This window comes from Cucurbita pepo, chromosome 1 (assembly GCF_057944985.1).
Source record: "Cucurbita pepo subsp. pepo isolate OVF chromosome 1, ASM5794498v1, whole genome shotgun sequence".
Classification (NCBI taxonomy): Eukaryota; Viridiplantae; Streptophyta; class Magnoliopsida; order Cucurbitales; family Cucurbitaceae; genus Cucurbita; species Cucurbita pepo.
Window position 1 is genome coordinate 267,435 of NC_141798.1, and position 18,662 is coordinate 286,096.

At 35.3% G+C, this 18,662-nt stretch overlaps 3 protein-coding genes across 3 annotated transcripts; 1 reads left to right on the forward strand and 2 right to left on the reverse strand.

Annotated features, from left to right (window-relative positions):
• Nucleotides 1-583: 583 nt before the first annotated feature.
• On the forward strand, nt 584-3,972 carry LOC111776624 (U-box domain-containing protein 11). Its single transcript, XM_023655999.2, has 4 exons — nt 584-1,108; nt 1,824-1,940; nt 2,027-2,452; nt 2,668-3,972. Exons 1-4 carry the CDS (start codon nt 752-754, stop codon nt 3,736-3,738), a joined length of 1,971 nt encoding a protein of 656 aa, XP_023511767.2. The 5' UTR covers nt 584-751; the 3' UTR covers nt 3,739-3,972.
• A 108-nt stretch (nt 3,973-4,080) lies between these two features.
• Nucleotides 4,081-6,240, reverse strand: LOC111776640 (uncharacterized protein At1g66480). Its single transcript, XM_023656000.2, has 3 exons — nt 5,888-6,240; nt 5,476-5,817; nt 4,081-4,399 (listed from the first exon to the last, which is right to left on the reverse strand). The coding sequence occupies exons 1-3, from the start codon at nt 6,128-6,130 to the stop codon at nt 4,337-4,339; spliced, it is 648 nt and encodes a 215-aa protein (XP_023511768.2). The 5' UTR covers nt 6,131-6,240; the 3' UTR covers nt 4,081-4,336.
• Nucleotides 6,241-8,111: 1,871 nt separating this feature from the next.
• On the reverse strand, nt 8,112-16,196 carry LOC111779085 (putative 1-phosphatidylinositol-3-phosphate 5-kinase FAB1C). Its single transcript, XM_087121336.1, has 12 exons — nt 15,918-16,196; nt 14,467-15,705; nt 13,498-14,262; nt 13,218-13,371; nt 12,745-13,086; nt 11,514-12,254; nt 11,086-11,417; nt 10,878-11,004; nt 10,628-10,792; nt 9,008-10,513; nt 8,612-8,878; nt 8,112-8,443 (listed from the first exon to the last, which is right to left on the reverse strand). The coding sequence occupies exons 2-12, from the start codon at nt 15,036-15,038 to the stop codon at nt 8,189-8,191; spliced, it is 5,226 nt and encodes a 1,741-aa protein (XP_086977462.1). The 5' UTR covers nt 15,039-15,705; nt 15,918-16,196; the 3' UTR covers nt 8,112-8,188.
• Between the last annotated feature and the right edge of the window lie 2,466 nt (nt 16,197-18,662).

Here is an 18,662-nt window from a genome sequence, read left to right on the forward strand (position 1 = left end):
TCCCAACTCTTTTTAACTCTCACCTAAATCTCCCTTTCTTAATATCAACAAAAAAAAAAAAAAAAACATTAGTACAGGCCACTACTAATACATAGTACCATATAAGAGTTATGGAAGAAAGTTTTATTTAACTAAATTCAAACTTTATTGAAGCCAAAGAAATCCAATTTGTAATTTAACAATTTTATATTCTTTTCAATATTGTAGCATAAAATTGGAGAAAATATTTTCTAAAACAAATTAAGCTGTTTTTTTTTTTTTTTTTTTTTTTTTTTTTTTTTTGATAGGGATTCAAATATTAGTGTTTTTAAAAACAAATGAATAAGTATCAATTATATATTTAAAACAACATTACTTGCATACATGTTATAAAATTTGTTTCAACCATTGTCACAATCAAATAATTGGGGTTTAGAGGGAGATAAACCTAATTTTAATTTATTGGACTCAATAATTTCAACATTATTTTAAGTTAAATTATAAATTTAGGAGTTTTATAGAAAAAATAATTTAATAGAAAATAAATTATGACTTTCTCAACATTTATATTTTATATATATATATATATCATTTTATTCTTTTTCCAACTGTACCCTCTTCGTTTTCTTCTCCCTCATTTTCTATTGGTTCATACCTTAAGACTCTCTCTCCCAAAATTTCTTCCATTTTTTCCGTTTTCTACAAGACCTCAACTCTCTCTGAAGATAAACCCATATACATTGTGTAATTGCCGGCAGTTTTGGACGGAATAATGGCCGGATTTGTGGCCAGCGACAGCGACAGTCCACCAGATGTGGCTCTACTGGACTTTGTTCGAGATGTTGTTCGAATGTCGGCGGGGACGAACAGTCTAAAGGTTTTCAAAAAGGATTGCACCGATCTCGTGCGTCGGATCGTGCTTTTGACGCATTTGTTTGAGGAAATCAGAGAATTTAATGGCGTCCAATTTCGACCTGTTCATACATCTTGCTCTTCTTCTTCTTCTTCTTCTTCTTCTGGGAGTGATTCATCTCCGAGTCCGTGGCTGTGTGATTTGGTGGCAGCATTGAAGGATACTAAACGCCTTGTTTTCATCGCCTCGACTTTCCGGTCCTGCAGTTCTTCTTCTGTACGCGCTTTGTCTAATTTTCTTTTAATTTTCTGTTGGACTTCTGTTGAAATTGGGAGGGGGGAGATGAATTAGCAGCTTGAGGAATTTGAAGAGTAGTATCTCAACTTGATGGTGTTTATTATCATTTTCAGTCTCCTGCATTCATCTAAAACTAAATTTCACTTCACTTTCTTCTGGTTAGTAACATAGCTTTCCGCTTCGAAGTTGTGCTTTATGGAGCTACTGATTGAATGAACGGCCACTTGTTTCTCACGATCTTATGTTTGATTACTGATTTTCATTCACTAGTGGTGTTAGTTTCTCTACAAAATTTTGATGATGTTGATTTTTGTCATTCGGAGGACAACTGTGATGAACTTTAACTTTGAATGCTGTGGCACCGCTTTCACATATGCTACTTTTGGATGGACTTATTATCTGTCGTGTACACGGTGTTAGTTAGACGAATCAAGAATCTAGAATGAGGAAAGACAAGATCGCTAGATTACTGGGTTATTGATCAGTGTTCATAGTTAGTTCTGTTACGATCTCCACGGCACAGGTGTTTAGTTGCAGATCGTAGCCATTTGATCATACTCGTTATTTCAGACATTGACGTTCATGAATGTTTCTAAGATGTTTGCCAATCTTCTTCTTGTTGAATCAATAATGGGATGGTGTTGATAAGTCCAAATTTACCTTTTCTGAAATTTGTCTACGTTTTAATTTTAAGGAGGAAGTTACCAGGAAGATACTCTTCCAATTCCAATGTGTGACGCTGAAGTTAGAGAAGGCTTTGGGAAATCTTCCTTATGATCGCTTTGATATATCAGAGGAAGTTCAAGAACAGGTAGGCTTCGACGAAAAAAAGTACAAAACTAGTTTTTGACTTTTCAAATTCTGAGCATACTCTAAAATCTTCTATTGATTCTGTAGGTTGAATTAGTGAGAGCTCAGTTGAGAAGAGCAGCAGAAAAATATGGCTCTCTGACCGCAATTCCTCCTTCAGTTGTTCAATCTCAGTTGCTAAAGAAAAACATGGATATGTTGAATCTGAACAACTGGGCTGATAACTTTGATGTTGAGGAGAATGGTGTTGTTGATCATGAGATTACAGTGAAATTTGATGAATTCCCAAATTGCAGAGGCTTCACGAATAATGCTGTGGATCAGCTGATTTTCGAAGGACTTGAGAAGAAACTTCCATCCCCCTCAGAGGCTTGTTCTGATGGACAGGATGACTCTACCAAGAAGAGTGGAGATCAGGTGAAGAACTCAGATGGAGTTTCAATACCTGATGATTTTTTATGCCCCATTTCCCTGGAAATAATGAGGGATCCTGTTATTGTGTCCACAGGACAGGTATGCTTAGTTGAATTCTATGATAATGATTACTTAGATATTTCTTTTGAATTCTATTATCATTTTGGTCCCTTATACTTGGAACTCATTCCATTTTAACTTTTAAAGTATAGGGACCAAAATAGAAATTTACCCTTTGATGAATTTGAGCTTAGTGTTGAAGAAACTTGGATTCTTTTATGCCTTTTCTAATAGTTCTCTTTCTAACAACACAGACGTATGAGAGATCTTATGTGCAAAGGTGGATAGATTGTGGGAATACTACTTGTCCCAAAACTCAGCAGAAACTCCAAAACTTGACTCTCACCCCAAATTATGTACTGCGAAGTCTTATTACTCAATGGTGTGTTGATCACAATATTGAGCAACCGACAGGATTAACCAATGGAAAGATCAAAAAGTGTGATGGATCATTCCGTGATGTGTGTGAGGAGATGGCAGCCATTGAAACTCTGGTGCGCAAGCTAACTAGCCATTCGATCGCGGAGCAGAGAGCTTCTGTGACCGAAATTCGATCTCTATCAAAAAGAAGCACGGATAATAGAATTCTGATAGCTGAAGCAGGAGCAATACCAAATTTGGTCAATTTGTTAACTGCTGATGATGTTTTAATACAAGAGAATGCAGTTACTTCCATTCTCAACCTTTCAATATATGAGAACAACAAGGGATTGATTATGCTTGCTGGTGCAGTACCTTCCATTGTCCAAGTTCTGAGAGTTGGGAGCATGGAAGCGAGAGAAAATGCAGCAGCTACACTTTTCAGCTTGTCTCTTGCTGATGAAAATAGGATAATCATTGGTGCTTCTGGGGCCACTCCGGCTCTTGTGGATTTACTTGAAACTGGAAGCCCAAGAGGGAAAAAGGATGCTGCAACCGCACTATTTAATTTGTGTATTTATCAGGGGAATAAGGGAAGGGCTGTGAGGGCAGGGATCATCCCAGCTCTATTAAGGATGCTCAACGTCTCAGGTAACTCCATGGTCGACGAAGCTCTCACGATAATGTCGGTCCTAGCCAGCCATCAAGAAGCAAAAGTAGCCATGGTGAAAGCCAGTACCATACCTGTTCTAATAGATCTGCTGAGGACTGGATTGGCTCGCAACAAAGAAAATGCTGCTGCTATTTTGCTTGCTCTATGTAAACGAGATACCGACAACCTTTGTTGCATAAGTAGGCTTGGGGCTAAGATTCCGCTGACTGAACTCTCCAAGAGCGGCACAGAGAGAGCAAAAAGGAAGGCTACCTCACTGTTGGAACATCTTGGAAAACTACAGCAGCTATAGAAAAGGTGTGGATTTCTGAACAAGCATTTTCCATATTTTTCCCACTTTGAGTTCCCCATTACATTTTCAGCTCCTTCTTCTGTTTGATTGTGTTAACAAGGAATTAGGGATGAATGGCTAACGATGGCCACTTTCCTTGAATCTGTTTACTTCATTCCTTCATTATATTGTACAAGTGTGTATAAATTCATTTAACAAATTTGTGTTATAACAAGAAGCTACTGTTTGGGAATACTTGGACTTTCTCACTCTATTTTCCCCCCTTTTTCATTGTCCAGTTCCTTCTCGTAACAACATTTTTTCAGTTTTCTCACTGTTCCTCATTCATTTTCTCATGTTGAGTGAAAATAAGGAGGAACATTAAACCATAGATTCAGCCAAAAATGATTATCGTGCACAACATAGATAGCTACATATGTATGATGATGAAGTTAACTAATAAATACATACTGAGTTCTTCAAGGAGCGGTAAACCTATGTATATTCTACAAAAGCAAGCTCGTACAAGATTCAAATATTTTAAATTGAAGTAAAAGTCATAACGTAGCACTTCTATTACTTCAATATACTTATTCATGAATCTTGTTCTTCTCGAAAATTAAGATGCCACTGCAATTTCAGTCCCTGCTTCCATTGTCGTCATGAAACTTACACGTCGCTTCTGCATTTTCAACTCATTCTTTTTTAAAAAAAATTTATATAATTCTATTTTTTTTATGATTTAAAAATATTAGAAAATTTTTGTCATAAATAGTAGGAGGGAAAAGAATGAAGAAATAAACTAATAAATGATATTAAATTTCATTAATGATAGTTTTCGATTTTACAAAATTATATTAATAATAATTAGGGGAAAGAAAAGGTTGCGTCTATTATACGAAGGAAGAAAATTCTACAAAAAAAAGTTGAGCAATTAATGGCCCCACACTATCTATTTAATGAATTTGATTGATATCTAACTATTATTTATTTATTTTTTTACTATTGAAAAAAAAAAAGTTAAATTAAAAATTTAGATTCATTTTGGTACATATTTAGTAGAAAAAATAATTATGTAAAACAAAGATGGTTAGGCTAAGAAAAAGATTGGCATTAACGGGATTTGAAGACAAAAACACTAATTAAATGAGAATAGTTGATAATTATTTTTAGATTTATTTATTTTCATTAAATAATTTCAAATTGTAAAAGAACTTTATTAATTTTGAAAAATAAAATTAGATGAAAATTCAAACTCCAATAATTAAAGATAAGTTACACTAATTAATGGGTTAGAACACCAAGCACTAACCAAATAACCAAATAACCAAATCAAAAGGGACTAATCTGATAGTGAGACTCAACTTTTGGCAACCTAATTTTATTAAATACTATAAATGATATTACTATGGAGATTATCTAAAAGATAAATAACTTTAAATAATTATATATTTTTATTATTTTGAAAATTAATAATCATTAAAAATAGTCAATTTAAATATCATTTAGGAACTCGTCAACATATTTTCTAAAAAGAAACAAATTTGAAGGTATAATATTGTATGGATATTTATAATAAGATGTTGACGTGGTTTTGGCAAAAAGAAAAAAAAAAACATTGGATAGTGAGTGAGTCAACTTGGGGTCATCCATTTAAATCACTAAAAGTGAATTATAAATTTAATTAAAGTAAAATGCAATAATAATAATAATAATAATAATAATAAAAGATAAAAAAAAAGTAAAAGGCATACGCACCTCACGTGGCTTGATGCCATCCTCCTTCTCCTCTTCTGGAGCATTTTTGGAGGCACTTTGTGTGGTTTTATCCATGTAAAGTCCGTACAGTCCCACGATCTTCTCCGCCGCCTCTCCCTTATCTTTGCTTTCCTTCAACAGTTTCTCCACCTCCGCCCTCGGCAGCCTCACCTTCAGCCGTGTGGTTCCCGCTCCCGAAGACCCCTCCCCGGCGTCCTCCTCCGCCAACACACTCTTTGGTTTCATGATAGTTAGGTCTGATGCGGAGCGGCGTGCCAGCATCAAACTCTCCAGCCTGTCCTTGGCGCTCATGTGGATTGCGGAACGTATGCGGCGTGGTGGCTGTATTAAAAATATTAATAAAAGGGTTAAACGTAGAGATATTAATTAGTTAAGTTTGTAATTTGATTACCGGTTGGTTTGGAAGCTTAGGCAGGTCCACCAGAAAATAGAGGCGCTTCCTGCTGAGGTTTTGGTGGGGTTCCAACGGCTTTGCGCGGACACCGTAGTGCTTCACGGCCTCCGAATCCAGCACAACGAAGCCGGGATAATCTTTCACAACATCTCCGGCTTGAACCGGGGTGTTTAGCTTCATGGTCTCCCCGGTGACCTTCATCACCTTCACTGTCTTCTTACCTCCAAACGCGTTTCCCATGGCGCCCAAGAGGGAATGAGCGAAGAAGATAGGCGGTGGGTGTGGCGTATAACACACAATCTTATAATATACAACACTTTGTTTGATGCCTTAAAAACTGGTTTCCTTTTTTTGGTCAAACAAAGAAGCCAAAGTTTGAAAATTCAATTAAGGCCATACATTAACTTCCCTCTCAACAAATATATTATAATCTTAGACTTCTTGATTTCATCCATAATATATACTTTCTACTATTTGAGCTATGCTTATGTTCTCATTTTATTAGACGTGCTCTCGCACATTATTCAATTTCTCGTAGAATTTTATAATTATTAACAAAATATCAACAAAGAAAATGAAAATTTTAAAAGAATATTTTATCAAAATTTCAAGTTTAATTTTGTATTTTATGTAATTATATAATAGTTTTATTGGGAGGTTACTAAAAAATGGGAATTGGTGAAGGCGTTAATCACGGGCATAGATCCAAGCATTAGTTTCTTTAAATTCTTCACATCCCTCCCCTAACCTTACACTTCTTTCCACCCCTCCAAACCAGTTTGATAGCGACCCCACTCATTTTCATTTACTTCAACTCTAAATTTGATTTTTAAATACAATTTTTTATTTTATAACAGATATTATTATTATTATTATTATTATTATTATTATTATTATTATTATTATTATTATTATTATTATTATTATTATTATTATTATTTTGTGTGTGTATGGAACACAACAGACACAAAAAGACAAGAAGGATTTTGAGGACACTGAAAAACGCCAAATTTGCAGTGACCTTGTCGGAGATTTGACCTTCAAATTATCGTTAATTCTGTATACATAATTAAAAGACTCAATTATCTATTTATTTGTAGCCATAACCATAACCATAGGAGGAGTTTCTTGTATGATGTGGTGTCAATTGATGTATATGTTTTGTACATGCTTCTACACGTTTTCAAAATGCTATGTCGGGGATAATTAGAGAGTTTCTAACTAACCACAAATGGAGAATTGTTTATCATTAATGACCTAACTACATGTGTATTGTAGTTGGCTTAAAAATGATGGTGCTCTCTTTCAGGTTTAGGAAATTATCAAGTCATTAATACCACACGAGGATGAATCCTTTAGGAGCCACGACATGCTCATCATATTTCTTATATACCATATGACCTCGTCAATGATGGACGGTGTCACATATACATACATATATTGAATCAATAAGGAGGAAAGTATAGCATCATTCATTATTACTACTATTGTTATTGTTGCTAAATATAAGTTAGGTGCGCATGTTGAAATAAACATGCTCCATGGGGCCAACCCCTCTTCCCCATATTTTCCTCTACTTGTCTTCCAAGTTCCATCTTCGCACCACCAAAATGCCTAAAAAGTCTTCACCACTTTTTCTCTCTCTAAATAGAAACTGTTTATTCTCTCTCTCTCTCTCCTTCCATTTGAACAGAAAAGAAGTGAACTTTTTTCACTTTTTCAAAGCCCACCATCCATTATAGCTCTGATTCAAAGTTCACCTCAAAAGGGTTGATTTCAATTTGTCAAAATATTTGAAAAAAATTAAGTTTTCAAAATTTTAAATATAGATAACAATTACTACTTGAGAAAGAAACAAAATTTGTTTCTGAAAAGTTCCAATAAAATATATATTTTAGATGTTCTTTTTTAAGTCCACTATGGGATTAGTTATTGTTTGTAATAAAATAAAGGTTAGATAATGGTTTTAGTCCAACATCTTTTTACAAAAACACAAACCCATAGCATATTTTAAGATTAAAAAGTATTATAAAAAAAAAGCAACTAAAATTGACACTAACACTCACACACGTACGTAAGGCTTACGTAACAATTTTCTTTTCTAAGTTCAGCCACGTGTTAGATGTTAATGAAGATTTCCCATTAAATCTTTGTTTCTTTGTACACAACTGTTAAGAGGTGAAAAGGGGTTTAACAAAAGAATGAGAGGGATTCCATCAGATTTATCTGCAATTGCAATCCCTTTATTGATCAACAAATGCTTTCATGGACAAAAGAATACAATGATCCATCACAAAATCAAGAACACCATTGATCAGGAACTGTGAGAAAATAAGAAGTCATTGCCTTACGAAACCGTTTCTTGTATTGCATCGGAGAGATGATAGTTGGAGAAGCATTCCTCGGCCCTCCGAGTATCCCCGACGCCTTTACCCACGTCTCTAACTGCTTGTCCCATGTATACTGTCTCATGAAATCAATGATGCCTAACACAAGCTCCTTCCTCTCCTCGTCAACCCCGACCAAAAGCGAATAGTCCATAACGTCAATTGACTGAAGAACAACGTGAAAAATCAGTATATTTGCTCCAACATGAAGAAATTATTAAGTACTGAATGCAAACAAACATCCATCCATCCATCCAAGTTCTCATGCTCAGTTAATCCAAACCAAATGCAAAAACAAAGACTGATATCAGAATTCAAGAATGCAGCTTCTTACCGCCAAAAAATATGTGTCATTCCAGATGGCCCTTTCAAGATTTCTTTTGGCCTTGCTTCCAAGAAATATAGGTTTTGTCCGCAATGCTTCTAAAAGGTTCTGATCGAGTAGAACCTTGTCTGCCCCAGTCGTGTCCGGGTTGTAACGAGATCGTGAAGATCCCTTGAGGTCATAAACCTTTGAGATATTTCTCATGAAGAAAAGATTCTCCATCACCATCAAATCCATCTTCACTTCTTTCCCACCTTTCAGGTGTTTAACAGTCACCTGCCACAAATATCCCAAACACTTCGTAAACCAAAATAGTTATTTAATGGTTAAATTATAAATTTGGTTTAAGGTAGAATTTAGTTCACATGGATTCAAATGTTAGAAGTAGTTCCTAAATATTTTTACCTGATAGATCCCAAGAATTTTTGCAAGGCAAGTTGGACTTCCAGAGTTTAGAGCTTGTGACAAGTACTTGAAATATTGAGGAGCAAACTCCTCAAAAGAATCAAGCTCTGTTCTCGTGACTTGTTTTATAATGAATCTTTCATCCAAAGACTTGGCGAAGTATACATTACTTTTTCCACCTTGTGCACTCCATTTACGACACCGACTTAAAGACCTCACAAAATCCACACCTTTGGGGCAGCACTTCTTCCTAAGGATGTCAAATTGCTTTGCGAAATAGCAAGTCACAGAGAAATTTACTTTACCTCCAGATGTTGAAGATTCATCGGTGAACGAAATCCTCAAATGAGGAGATTTTTTGGGATCCGAAAACAGGGTCCTCAGGGTTGTAGGATCTTCAGAGCCATAGTTTCCATAGTGAATATAGTCCAAGTTCAGAGCACCAAAAGACTGCCAAGCTGAAAGAGTTGAAGGACGAGAATCGTCGATGATCCTAGGGACATTCCGACCTCCCTCATTGTCGGTAAATTTATTAGCAACCCAGTCGTCATACTCTCTAGAGTTGAGGGCGTATGCAATTATGCTAGTAGGTTCATTGTCGTAAACAGCAATAACTGCATCAATATTGCCAGTCTGTGGAAGCAGCAGACGAACGCCTTCCGGGACATGAGATGCTGAGATAAAAGATGGAGTTGAACTGAGTAATAAATTTAACTTTTGTGTCTCAAATGGTAACACTTGAGAGTGAGCTCTAGTTAAACTGGAAACAGGATCCCTCAGCATACTATTGTAATCTGCAGAAGCATGGAAAGATCTAATTGTTGACAACTGAAAAGTGGATGGATGCAATCCTTTCCTGATTCTCTCTTGCATTCTTATTGCAGAATCAAAGGAATGAACTCTCACAGGTGACATCAATACCCTTCTCAGTTGAGGATTATCATTTTGACTCATTTGCTTCGTTGCCCCGTCTGGAGGTTCTTGTGCTTGCAGTGTCGAAACAGCCTGTGGTTTCGTCACAGATTGCTCGGAACCAGACCATGCACAATCTATTCTCTCAGAGAGAGTTGATTCATAAGAAGGAATGCCTTCAATTGAGGCTATTACGGCAGTCATTTCCTCATCTGAATGTTCTTCTTCCCTGCAGACTTGATGTAAGGTTGATTTGGAGCATTCTAATGCTGTGGGTTCTTCCTTCTGCATTGATTGTAAATCATTTCCAGCAGACTTGTGGACCAAACAAGATTCATGAATGTTCTCATTGCAGCCAAATTCAATTTTGTCATCACTCTGAGCAGAATCTCTTTTCAAAACTCTCTTTAGAGGAGACGATACATCAGCCTTGGGATTTGAAATCTTTTTAAGGAGAGAATCTAGTGAATAAAGGCGGTGATCCCAGTAGTGTGTATGAATTAATAGGGAACGCCTCAAGCGATTTAGTTCCAGAATGTCGACAGAAATCATCCCCAGTAGCGAAGGTTCCATCATGAAAGGTTTCAGCAAACCCTATTAAAGCAGGCAATTAATTAGATACCCGTAAATATTAAACATAGATTCATATACAAATGTGCAATGACAAAAATACAAGTTTATCATATTCAAATTGTTCTCAGCACTTACGATATAATCACTTCGCTCCTTTTGAATCAGTTCTTTCAATTGCATGACGTGGCTTTGCATCTCACTCGAGTCTGACGATTCCTGCATGGACAACTTGCTTTTCTGTTCCATCCTATCAACAATATCAGAAATCTCTGCATACAAGCTTTCCATTTTGCCAATGATCTGATTGAAAGCCAATAAAGTACTTGAGTAAACAAAAGCAAGATTCTAAAATCATGTAAATTACATTCTGAATTCTCAAGACAACCTCTGAAGCTTCTTTTGATATCCATTCCTGTTGAACATGGCTATTGAACTCGAGCACAGAAGGGGGCAAGGTAACAGAGAGAATATCAATGGTCGAATATCTGAAGAACGCAACCATGCTCCCAAACCTGTGGAAATTTCGTATTCAGTGACAATCAACATCCAATAACAATTTTAAAACTAATGCTGAACTCAGATGCCCAACACACCCATAGAAACGGAGGCAGTCTCTCTGCAATGAATGACCACAAGTTGCAACTCGATTTGCAGTTGCATGGTTTGAGAAACTAAGCTCCAAAAATTTTCCAAAAGAAAGCCCCCAGGCAGCATCAGACATAATAACCCTAGGAGTTGCTGGCGGGACTCCATCTATTTGGGCGCACTTGAGGCACCTGTGCCACATCCATATCCTGCCATCTTCTTCCCCAGGAAGCTTTATAGAGGGTAGGCGTCTAACATTAATTGTAAGATTACCCTGCTGATGGGTGTAACACTGAACGTGGGCCTCAGCGGACTCCTTACAGGATCGACAGCTTGATGTCTGCAGCAAGAACCCAAACCACAATTACTCAGCTACCCAGAGAAGTCAACTTTATGTTTCAATTGGATATATACGGAATAAGGAAATAAAATAAACCTGGGCAAAGAGATCATCGCATAGGAATTTCCCTAAAGGCTTGTCGAAACGGCCATAAAACTTTATGCGCAAAAGACGAGAGCGCTCACATACAGTTCCTTTAAGTACACAATGGCTTGAAAAGGATACCAAAATGCTCTGGTGAGTATCTGCTGCTGAGAAGCATTCACTAGAGAGATCGTTTTCATCAAAACTTTCAGACTTCTGAAACTCTGTAATCCCTCCAGATTTCTCCCTTCTCCGTTCCAAAGTTTCTGCCAATTCAGATTCAGAAAGACTTCGAACATCGAAGGGAACTGTTTCACCATCCTTTAATTCCTCATAATGACTAAGAGATGGATTTAGACCAACATCGGATGGTGAATGATCATTGAATATGCCAGGAAATGTATCAACGATGCTAGACTCTTCTTCAAAGCCAGTAGACAGTAGAAAGTTATTATTATCAAGGTGGTGATACATTGGATATATTTTAGATTCTTCAAGCTCAGCACTAAGAGAAGAAACTTTATATCCAGTGGAGACATCAACTAGACAATTGGATGACATTGTAACATTGGGATTCCCAGATGATGAATTATCTTCAACAGAAAGAGAGCGCTTAGGCATCTTAGGCAGAGAAGCACCTTCGTCCACAAGAAAGGAAGTCTCAAGAGATAAGTGATATGCTGCAAATACTGCATATTGAACAACATGTTTAACTTTTTTAAGTTCTTCACGACACATGCCTTTCAGCAAGACCTATGATAAGAATTGTGACATGATTAGAAGCAAAACAGAAATTCTACAAAATAACATTTTTCTAAGTCCACAGGATTCATATCATGACTCCTTTGACAATCAAGCATAAACTATTTACATAACCAAAAAACCAAATATTTTGTTTCCATGAGTTGTCTTTTTGTTTACTAAATAACTATTCATCGACATTTTTTAAACACGAAACAAGAACATCTTAAAGAAAATTGAAAGGTTACAATATAGTAAAACACTCACTGTAGAAGTATTACAACAAGGTACCAAAATAGATTCATCAACATATTAAAGCATAAGCGAATATTGATGCATTATATTATTTAGTTTGTATAAGTAAGAAAACATAACTAAAGACAGAAAAGTTAAACAAGTCCTAAATTAAACCTCAATGAAAAAAGGGTGTTCAAAAGTAGCCAACAAAAACATTTTGAAAAAGTATCCACAAGAAACCAAATAATTTTCTAGCAAGAATTACCGTGCAACCCAAGCGCTTTGGACATCCTTCAAAGAACATCAAGGTCTTGGACATTTTTTTATTTTGATTGACAGTCCCATACTCTTCAGTCACTCTCTCTAACCGGAAAAGTTCACAATGTCCTAATCGTGAAATGGACATATGATCAATTGATGGAGTAAGTGAAGCACCGGTGCAACGGGCTATACGCTCTAGTAAGGGCCTTTTAACATTCAGCACCAGAGATATTTCCTTGGCCAGCAGATATTCCTGTGCACGCGAAGAAACACTTTTTTCCACCAGCAGAACATTGGGGCGGAGAGACTCTATTTTTGAAATAATTGTTTTCAGATGATCATTTTCCTGCAAAAATAGGATGCAGAAAAATAAGAAGTCAAAAAAAGAAAAAAAACTACTAACTAGTTCTAGCATTTTGTCTGCATAGAAAACTTAAGTATGTGTAAAAATAAGACGAACTAATTAGTTACAAGTACCTGATGTAATAATGTATTAAAAGAAGCTAAGTGGTCAGAAACTTCGTGATATTCAAGGGATCCTCCTAAAAGAAGTAACCTAGCATTTTTGAATTGTGAGGTCATGCGTTTGTGCTTTATGTTTTTTGTACAAACAACTCCCTTTATAAGTGTGCTGCAGAAAAAAGATAAACAACTTCAAGACATTAGTCAAAACATACGATATAGACATGAAGGACATTGAAGCTATGTGTTCAGAAGGATATTCCAAGCTGCAGTATCAAATAGCCATAAGTTATACCTTTCACGAGGGTGTCCCGATGCTACACATTTTACTTTTATATAGTCCCCAGGATCCATGCTGCCTCCTCTGCTAGTATCCGGTCTCACAAAATTTGCAGCTTGCCAGGCTATTGTGGTAATTACATCAACCCAGTCCTCAACAGAATCTCCTCCAGATTTGATATCCTCCCCCTGTAACAGTTGGGCAACAAGAGCCCTAAAGTGGCCCTGAACCATAGCTCTAAGAGGCTCCTTATTCTCCTCATGCAAATTTTGCTTTGCTGGAAACATGCTAGAAAGGCTTCTGCTCGCAGAGAACATAGCGCCGGAATCCCCAATATCATCGTCTTCATCATCATAGGCAAAGAAATTATTCTCCAACTCATCACTTTCATCATCAGGAGGTGGAGGGAACCATATTCGATCATTGTTTTCAAAATCTAAAAGTGTTTCTGCATTTTCATCTTGGTTCTGAGTGGATGGCAGGACACTAGAGAAGGGATGTTTATTATCATCAGACCTATTTAAAATGGTCTCAGCCTCTTGAGGCAATAGATTCAACCTTTGACCTGGATCTAGACTCTGTACAACATGATCAGCTTTATTTGAAGTATAATCACTCCTTGAGGGGCTGGCAGAAGGACTTGATTCCTCAAAATGAGAACTAAAGAACTCGTTTCTAGTACTAATACTACTTGACTCTATGTCTGAACTGTCACGAAAATAATCACTTGATGGGCTAAAAAAATGTCTCCCAGAATCCTCTCCATCATCTTCATCACTCCTACATTATTACAATAAGATTAAATGAGACAAGTGTATCGAATCATTTCATGTCACTATCCTGTATTAGTATTGGAAATTGAAGAATTTGAACATCAAGGAGGGGCAACAACATTTTACATATAATTTGAGTTCTTGATTTAAAGTACAAGAATACCAATAGGTATTAGGAGAAACATGCATTCGAATTCAAATCAAATGTTACCAGTTGGGAGAGTGGTGAACAGAAATAGGAGATGGATGATCATTGAACAAGCTTAAAAGCCCATTTGATGCTGCATAAGGAGAATAGCCACAATCTTGTGACTCAAGATATCGACACAAGCGATCATCAGGAATTGATTCGGTTTTCTTTGGAGACTTGTATGTACCATGATAACTGGGAGAAGGAGCTTCTGGGCTATATCTGGGAGAGACAGAAGAATATACTTTCTCACTATGTCTCCCTCCACCTTCATGCCGTAGGTTGCCATCAGAACAAAACTTGCACGACTTGGTTGTCTTCACAGCTTCATTACCCACCTTCATAACATCTGATTGAACAACATAAGATTCATAACCCCGAATACAGTTTCTGCAAGATGATTGACTACAACTCTGGCACAGGTATACTAGAGAAGTCTTTGAGAAGCTCATATCACACTCACAACACATCTTGTAACTTTTGTTAGGCGCCACAAATTCTTCTGATAAGCACACTGATGAATCAGGTCCCCAGGAAATCCAAGACCTAACCTTCTCAATCAGATCTGATAGAGAACTATCAGGAATTCCCATAAAGATTCAATCATCCAAGAAGAATTAAAACCTCGATGACCCCTCAAAATTGAAACAGTATAAGACCACTCCTCTTTCAAGTTCCAAATATGGAAATCTTTTATTGTCTTTCACACATAATAAGAAAACGGAAAAGGAAAAGGAAAACCTATCCCTTGGAAACAAAATACCCACAAAAGTTCCAATAAAAAAGAAGAAACTGATATTACCCACAATTAAAAATGATGGGGTGCTTTGGGATGTGTATGTATGAGTCTCAAGACTGTATACTATGTATTTCTTCCCCTCTCTTTCTGTCTCTCAAAATGGGGGCCAAAAGCCAGAGAAGATGAAAAAAATTAACAAATCCTCCAGGAAATATATCAAGAGAAGGATATATAGAAAGCTATGAACAAACCCGAGATACCCCAAAATCTAGCAGTATTTACACCAAAATCCTATCATAGTTACAACCCCAAAGACCAGAGAACCCAACAAAGACCAGTATCATTGCCTACAACAATAACAACAACAAGAACAAGGAACCACAAAACGAAACCTTACAGCCAAAATGATGCCAGAGACCTCAAGAATGAATCAGGCAACCGATTTAAGCATCCCAAGGACAGAATCCAGTAAAAAACGATCATATGTAAGAAAGGGTCGAAGATCAGCGAAGAGAGTTAACCTGATTCGATAGACATAAGGAAACACAAGTCAAGTCAAAATTGGGCACCCCCAGAAGAAGAAACACGAAAAGAAGACCAGATTGGAGTAAGAAAAAGCAGGATCAGATGGAGAAACAGCAGGTAGTGAAGAAGAAGAAGAAGAAACTGGAAAAGGATTTGGGTTTTAAATGCTTGGTAAAATAAGAATCAAAAGGAGGTATAGAAGGAGTACGGAGAAGGTTCCTTTTCGATCGGAATCAGTAGCTCGCATATCGAAGCTGAAAATTCCGTTGCTGTTACCCCAACAACCACCAACCTCACTGTTCGTCATTCCCACCGGAAGAACCATGTGCTGGTTTAATCCACCATTCTTTCGTTTCCCTCTGATTTCACTTCAATTCTTTGCGGGGTTTTTTCTTCTTCTCTCTGTACTCTCTCTTCTGCTCTGCTTCCTTTTCCTTTTATAATTATCGAACAAGAAATCTGCATATGCGGCTGTGCCTCAAAAATAAAATAAAAAAATGATCGAACCCATCAAACTACTTTTCTTTTCTCTCACATCTATTTTCTTTTGCGTCTAAATTCCAACTTAGCCCTTCAGTTTTCAGCTTATTTCATTTTTGTACATTACTTTAGTAAAATATATATATATATATATTATATACACGGAAAAGTTTTAATTCACCATATTGTATATTTTGGGTCCTTTTTTTTTTTTTTTTTGTTAATTTTTTAATTTAAGGTTTTGGAGTTCAAATCCATGCTGTTGATTGGTCAACAAGTCGGCGTAGAAAGATGAAGAAGCACAGTCAGCTCTAATTCACCCTCACTTTTGTTTAATTACTTCAAAAATAGGTTATATTATATTTATATATATATACACACACCTATACAATAACCTTAATTTATTCTATTATTTCAAAAATACATATATTCTTCTAAAAATTATAATATTACCTTTCATCGACTATATTTGAATGTTATTTTTTTAAACTTCAACTAAACCAGAATTTTAATGGCTATCACTCTATTTTAAAATTCTAATATTTTTTTTTATTTCAAATTATTTTTAAAATATTTATAAAACGTCAATAATAAATATTCCATATTTTTTTTAATGAAAACAAAATTTAATATAGTATACATATATATAAATTAGATTAATATTAAATATATTATCTAAAAGAAATTATACAACTTTTTTTATAATAAAATTGTAGTTTTCTTTGTTCTTTTTGAGGCCATGCCCACTTTGAGCGCATGTGTTGCATGCGAGTTTGACAACGTGGATTGGGACAAAGGTTAACCGGTCAAATTTTACACCCAACCAAACTATGGCTATTTGCCTTCAACTTTTAGAATGCTACCATTTTTATGTGGGTTTTCAAAATACTTATTTTAGTTTTTTCAAAATATATTTTATTTTAATATTTAAGCTTTAAAAATATTTAATCTTTCTACTTGTGTTGTTGAAGTAAAAAAAAAAAAACCGTGATTGTAGATATTTTTATTAACTTGTAGATATGGGTTTGTTTTGGATTCGTAAATAGTATTAAAATAAGCATTTTTTTAATTGGAAAATCAAAATATTTTTTTTTTCTATTCATAAATTAAAATATGCATTTGAGAGCTTATGAGAGACCCAAAAAAATGAAATTTAAACTTTAATGTATTTATTTTTAAAATTAAATATTATTTTCTGTATGAACTGTTTTAATATCCTATTTTGATTATTAAAAAAAAACAAAAAATAATATGTACGCTAGTTTGTAAATCAAAATAGGATCTAAATTAAAAAAATAAATATATTAAATTTATGATATTTTATTCTCTCTATTTGAATAATAACCAACATCATTATCATCCAATGAAGAAAAAATATCTTTCCTTTTTATTAAAAAAAAAAATTAGGTCATCGATCAAAATAATGATTATTTAAAATTATAGTTGTTTTTTCAAAGCTTTTGATTTTTTTCTTAAAAAACACATTTGAACTCTAAATTAAATTAAAAAATAAAATAAAAATTTTAAAACAATTATTTTCAAATTTTAACTTTTTAAAAATTAGATAATAATAATATAAGAAACAATAGAACATTAAATTTAATTTCACCAAATTTCTACCATTTAAACCTATATATATATATATATATATATATATATATATATATATTGTTAAAAGCAATATTTAAATAAAAAAATGCATTGGAGATTAAATTTTGTACATTTATATGGAAAATGAAATAAAAAAAAATAAAAATTGGAACGGTATCCATAAGGTGGAGAGGAGCATTACCAAAATAATCATAAAAAGAAATTCGAAAATAAAAGGACTCCGTCTTAAAAGGAAATGAGTTGGAGACCAAAAGAGAAGAAGCGAGAGCGAAAGCAAAAGCAATGGCGACAGGGATAGCTTCGTTTGGTGATACAACAGCGTCTTAAGAGAGCGACGTACATGCTGACAAGATTCACCCAAAGATAAGCCCCTTCCTCGAATATTATTCATTTACAATCCATTCATCCTGCCCTAACTTCAATTCTGTTTTCCTCTAGCCTTTCGGCAGCAAATCGATTCATTAGGTTGAAATAACAGCATCTGGATTGATTTGTAATTGCGTTTTTTCAAGGTAGATGACTAGACAAAGCGAATGGTCCAAAATGCACACCAAGTGTTTGTGAAAATGTTTGCGTCATTTTTGATACACCAATGGCATCGGTCGGGCGGGTGGGTGAAAAGAAACGTACTGCCTGCGCCGCCCATGGGCGGATTAGTCATCATGCCTGACTCAGCTCCACGTGAATGGTATGCTATGGTATGGTATCCTCTTTTTTCTTCTTTGAATCGCTGCTTTTTGTTGGGAAATTCGTATTTAAACCTCTGCATGTTTTAGTTTTCTATTGCGAATTATTTGTCAAGATAGGGCTACTTTGGTCCCACATATTTGATTATATTTTTTTATGTTAGATTCCTCTCATA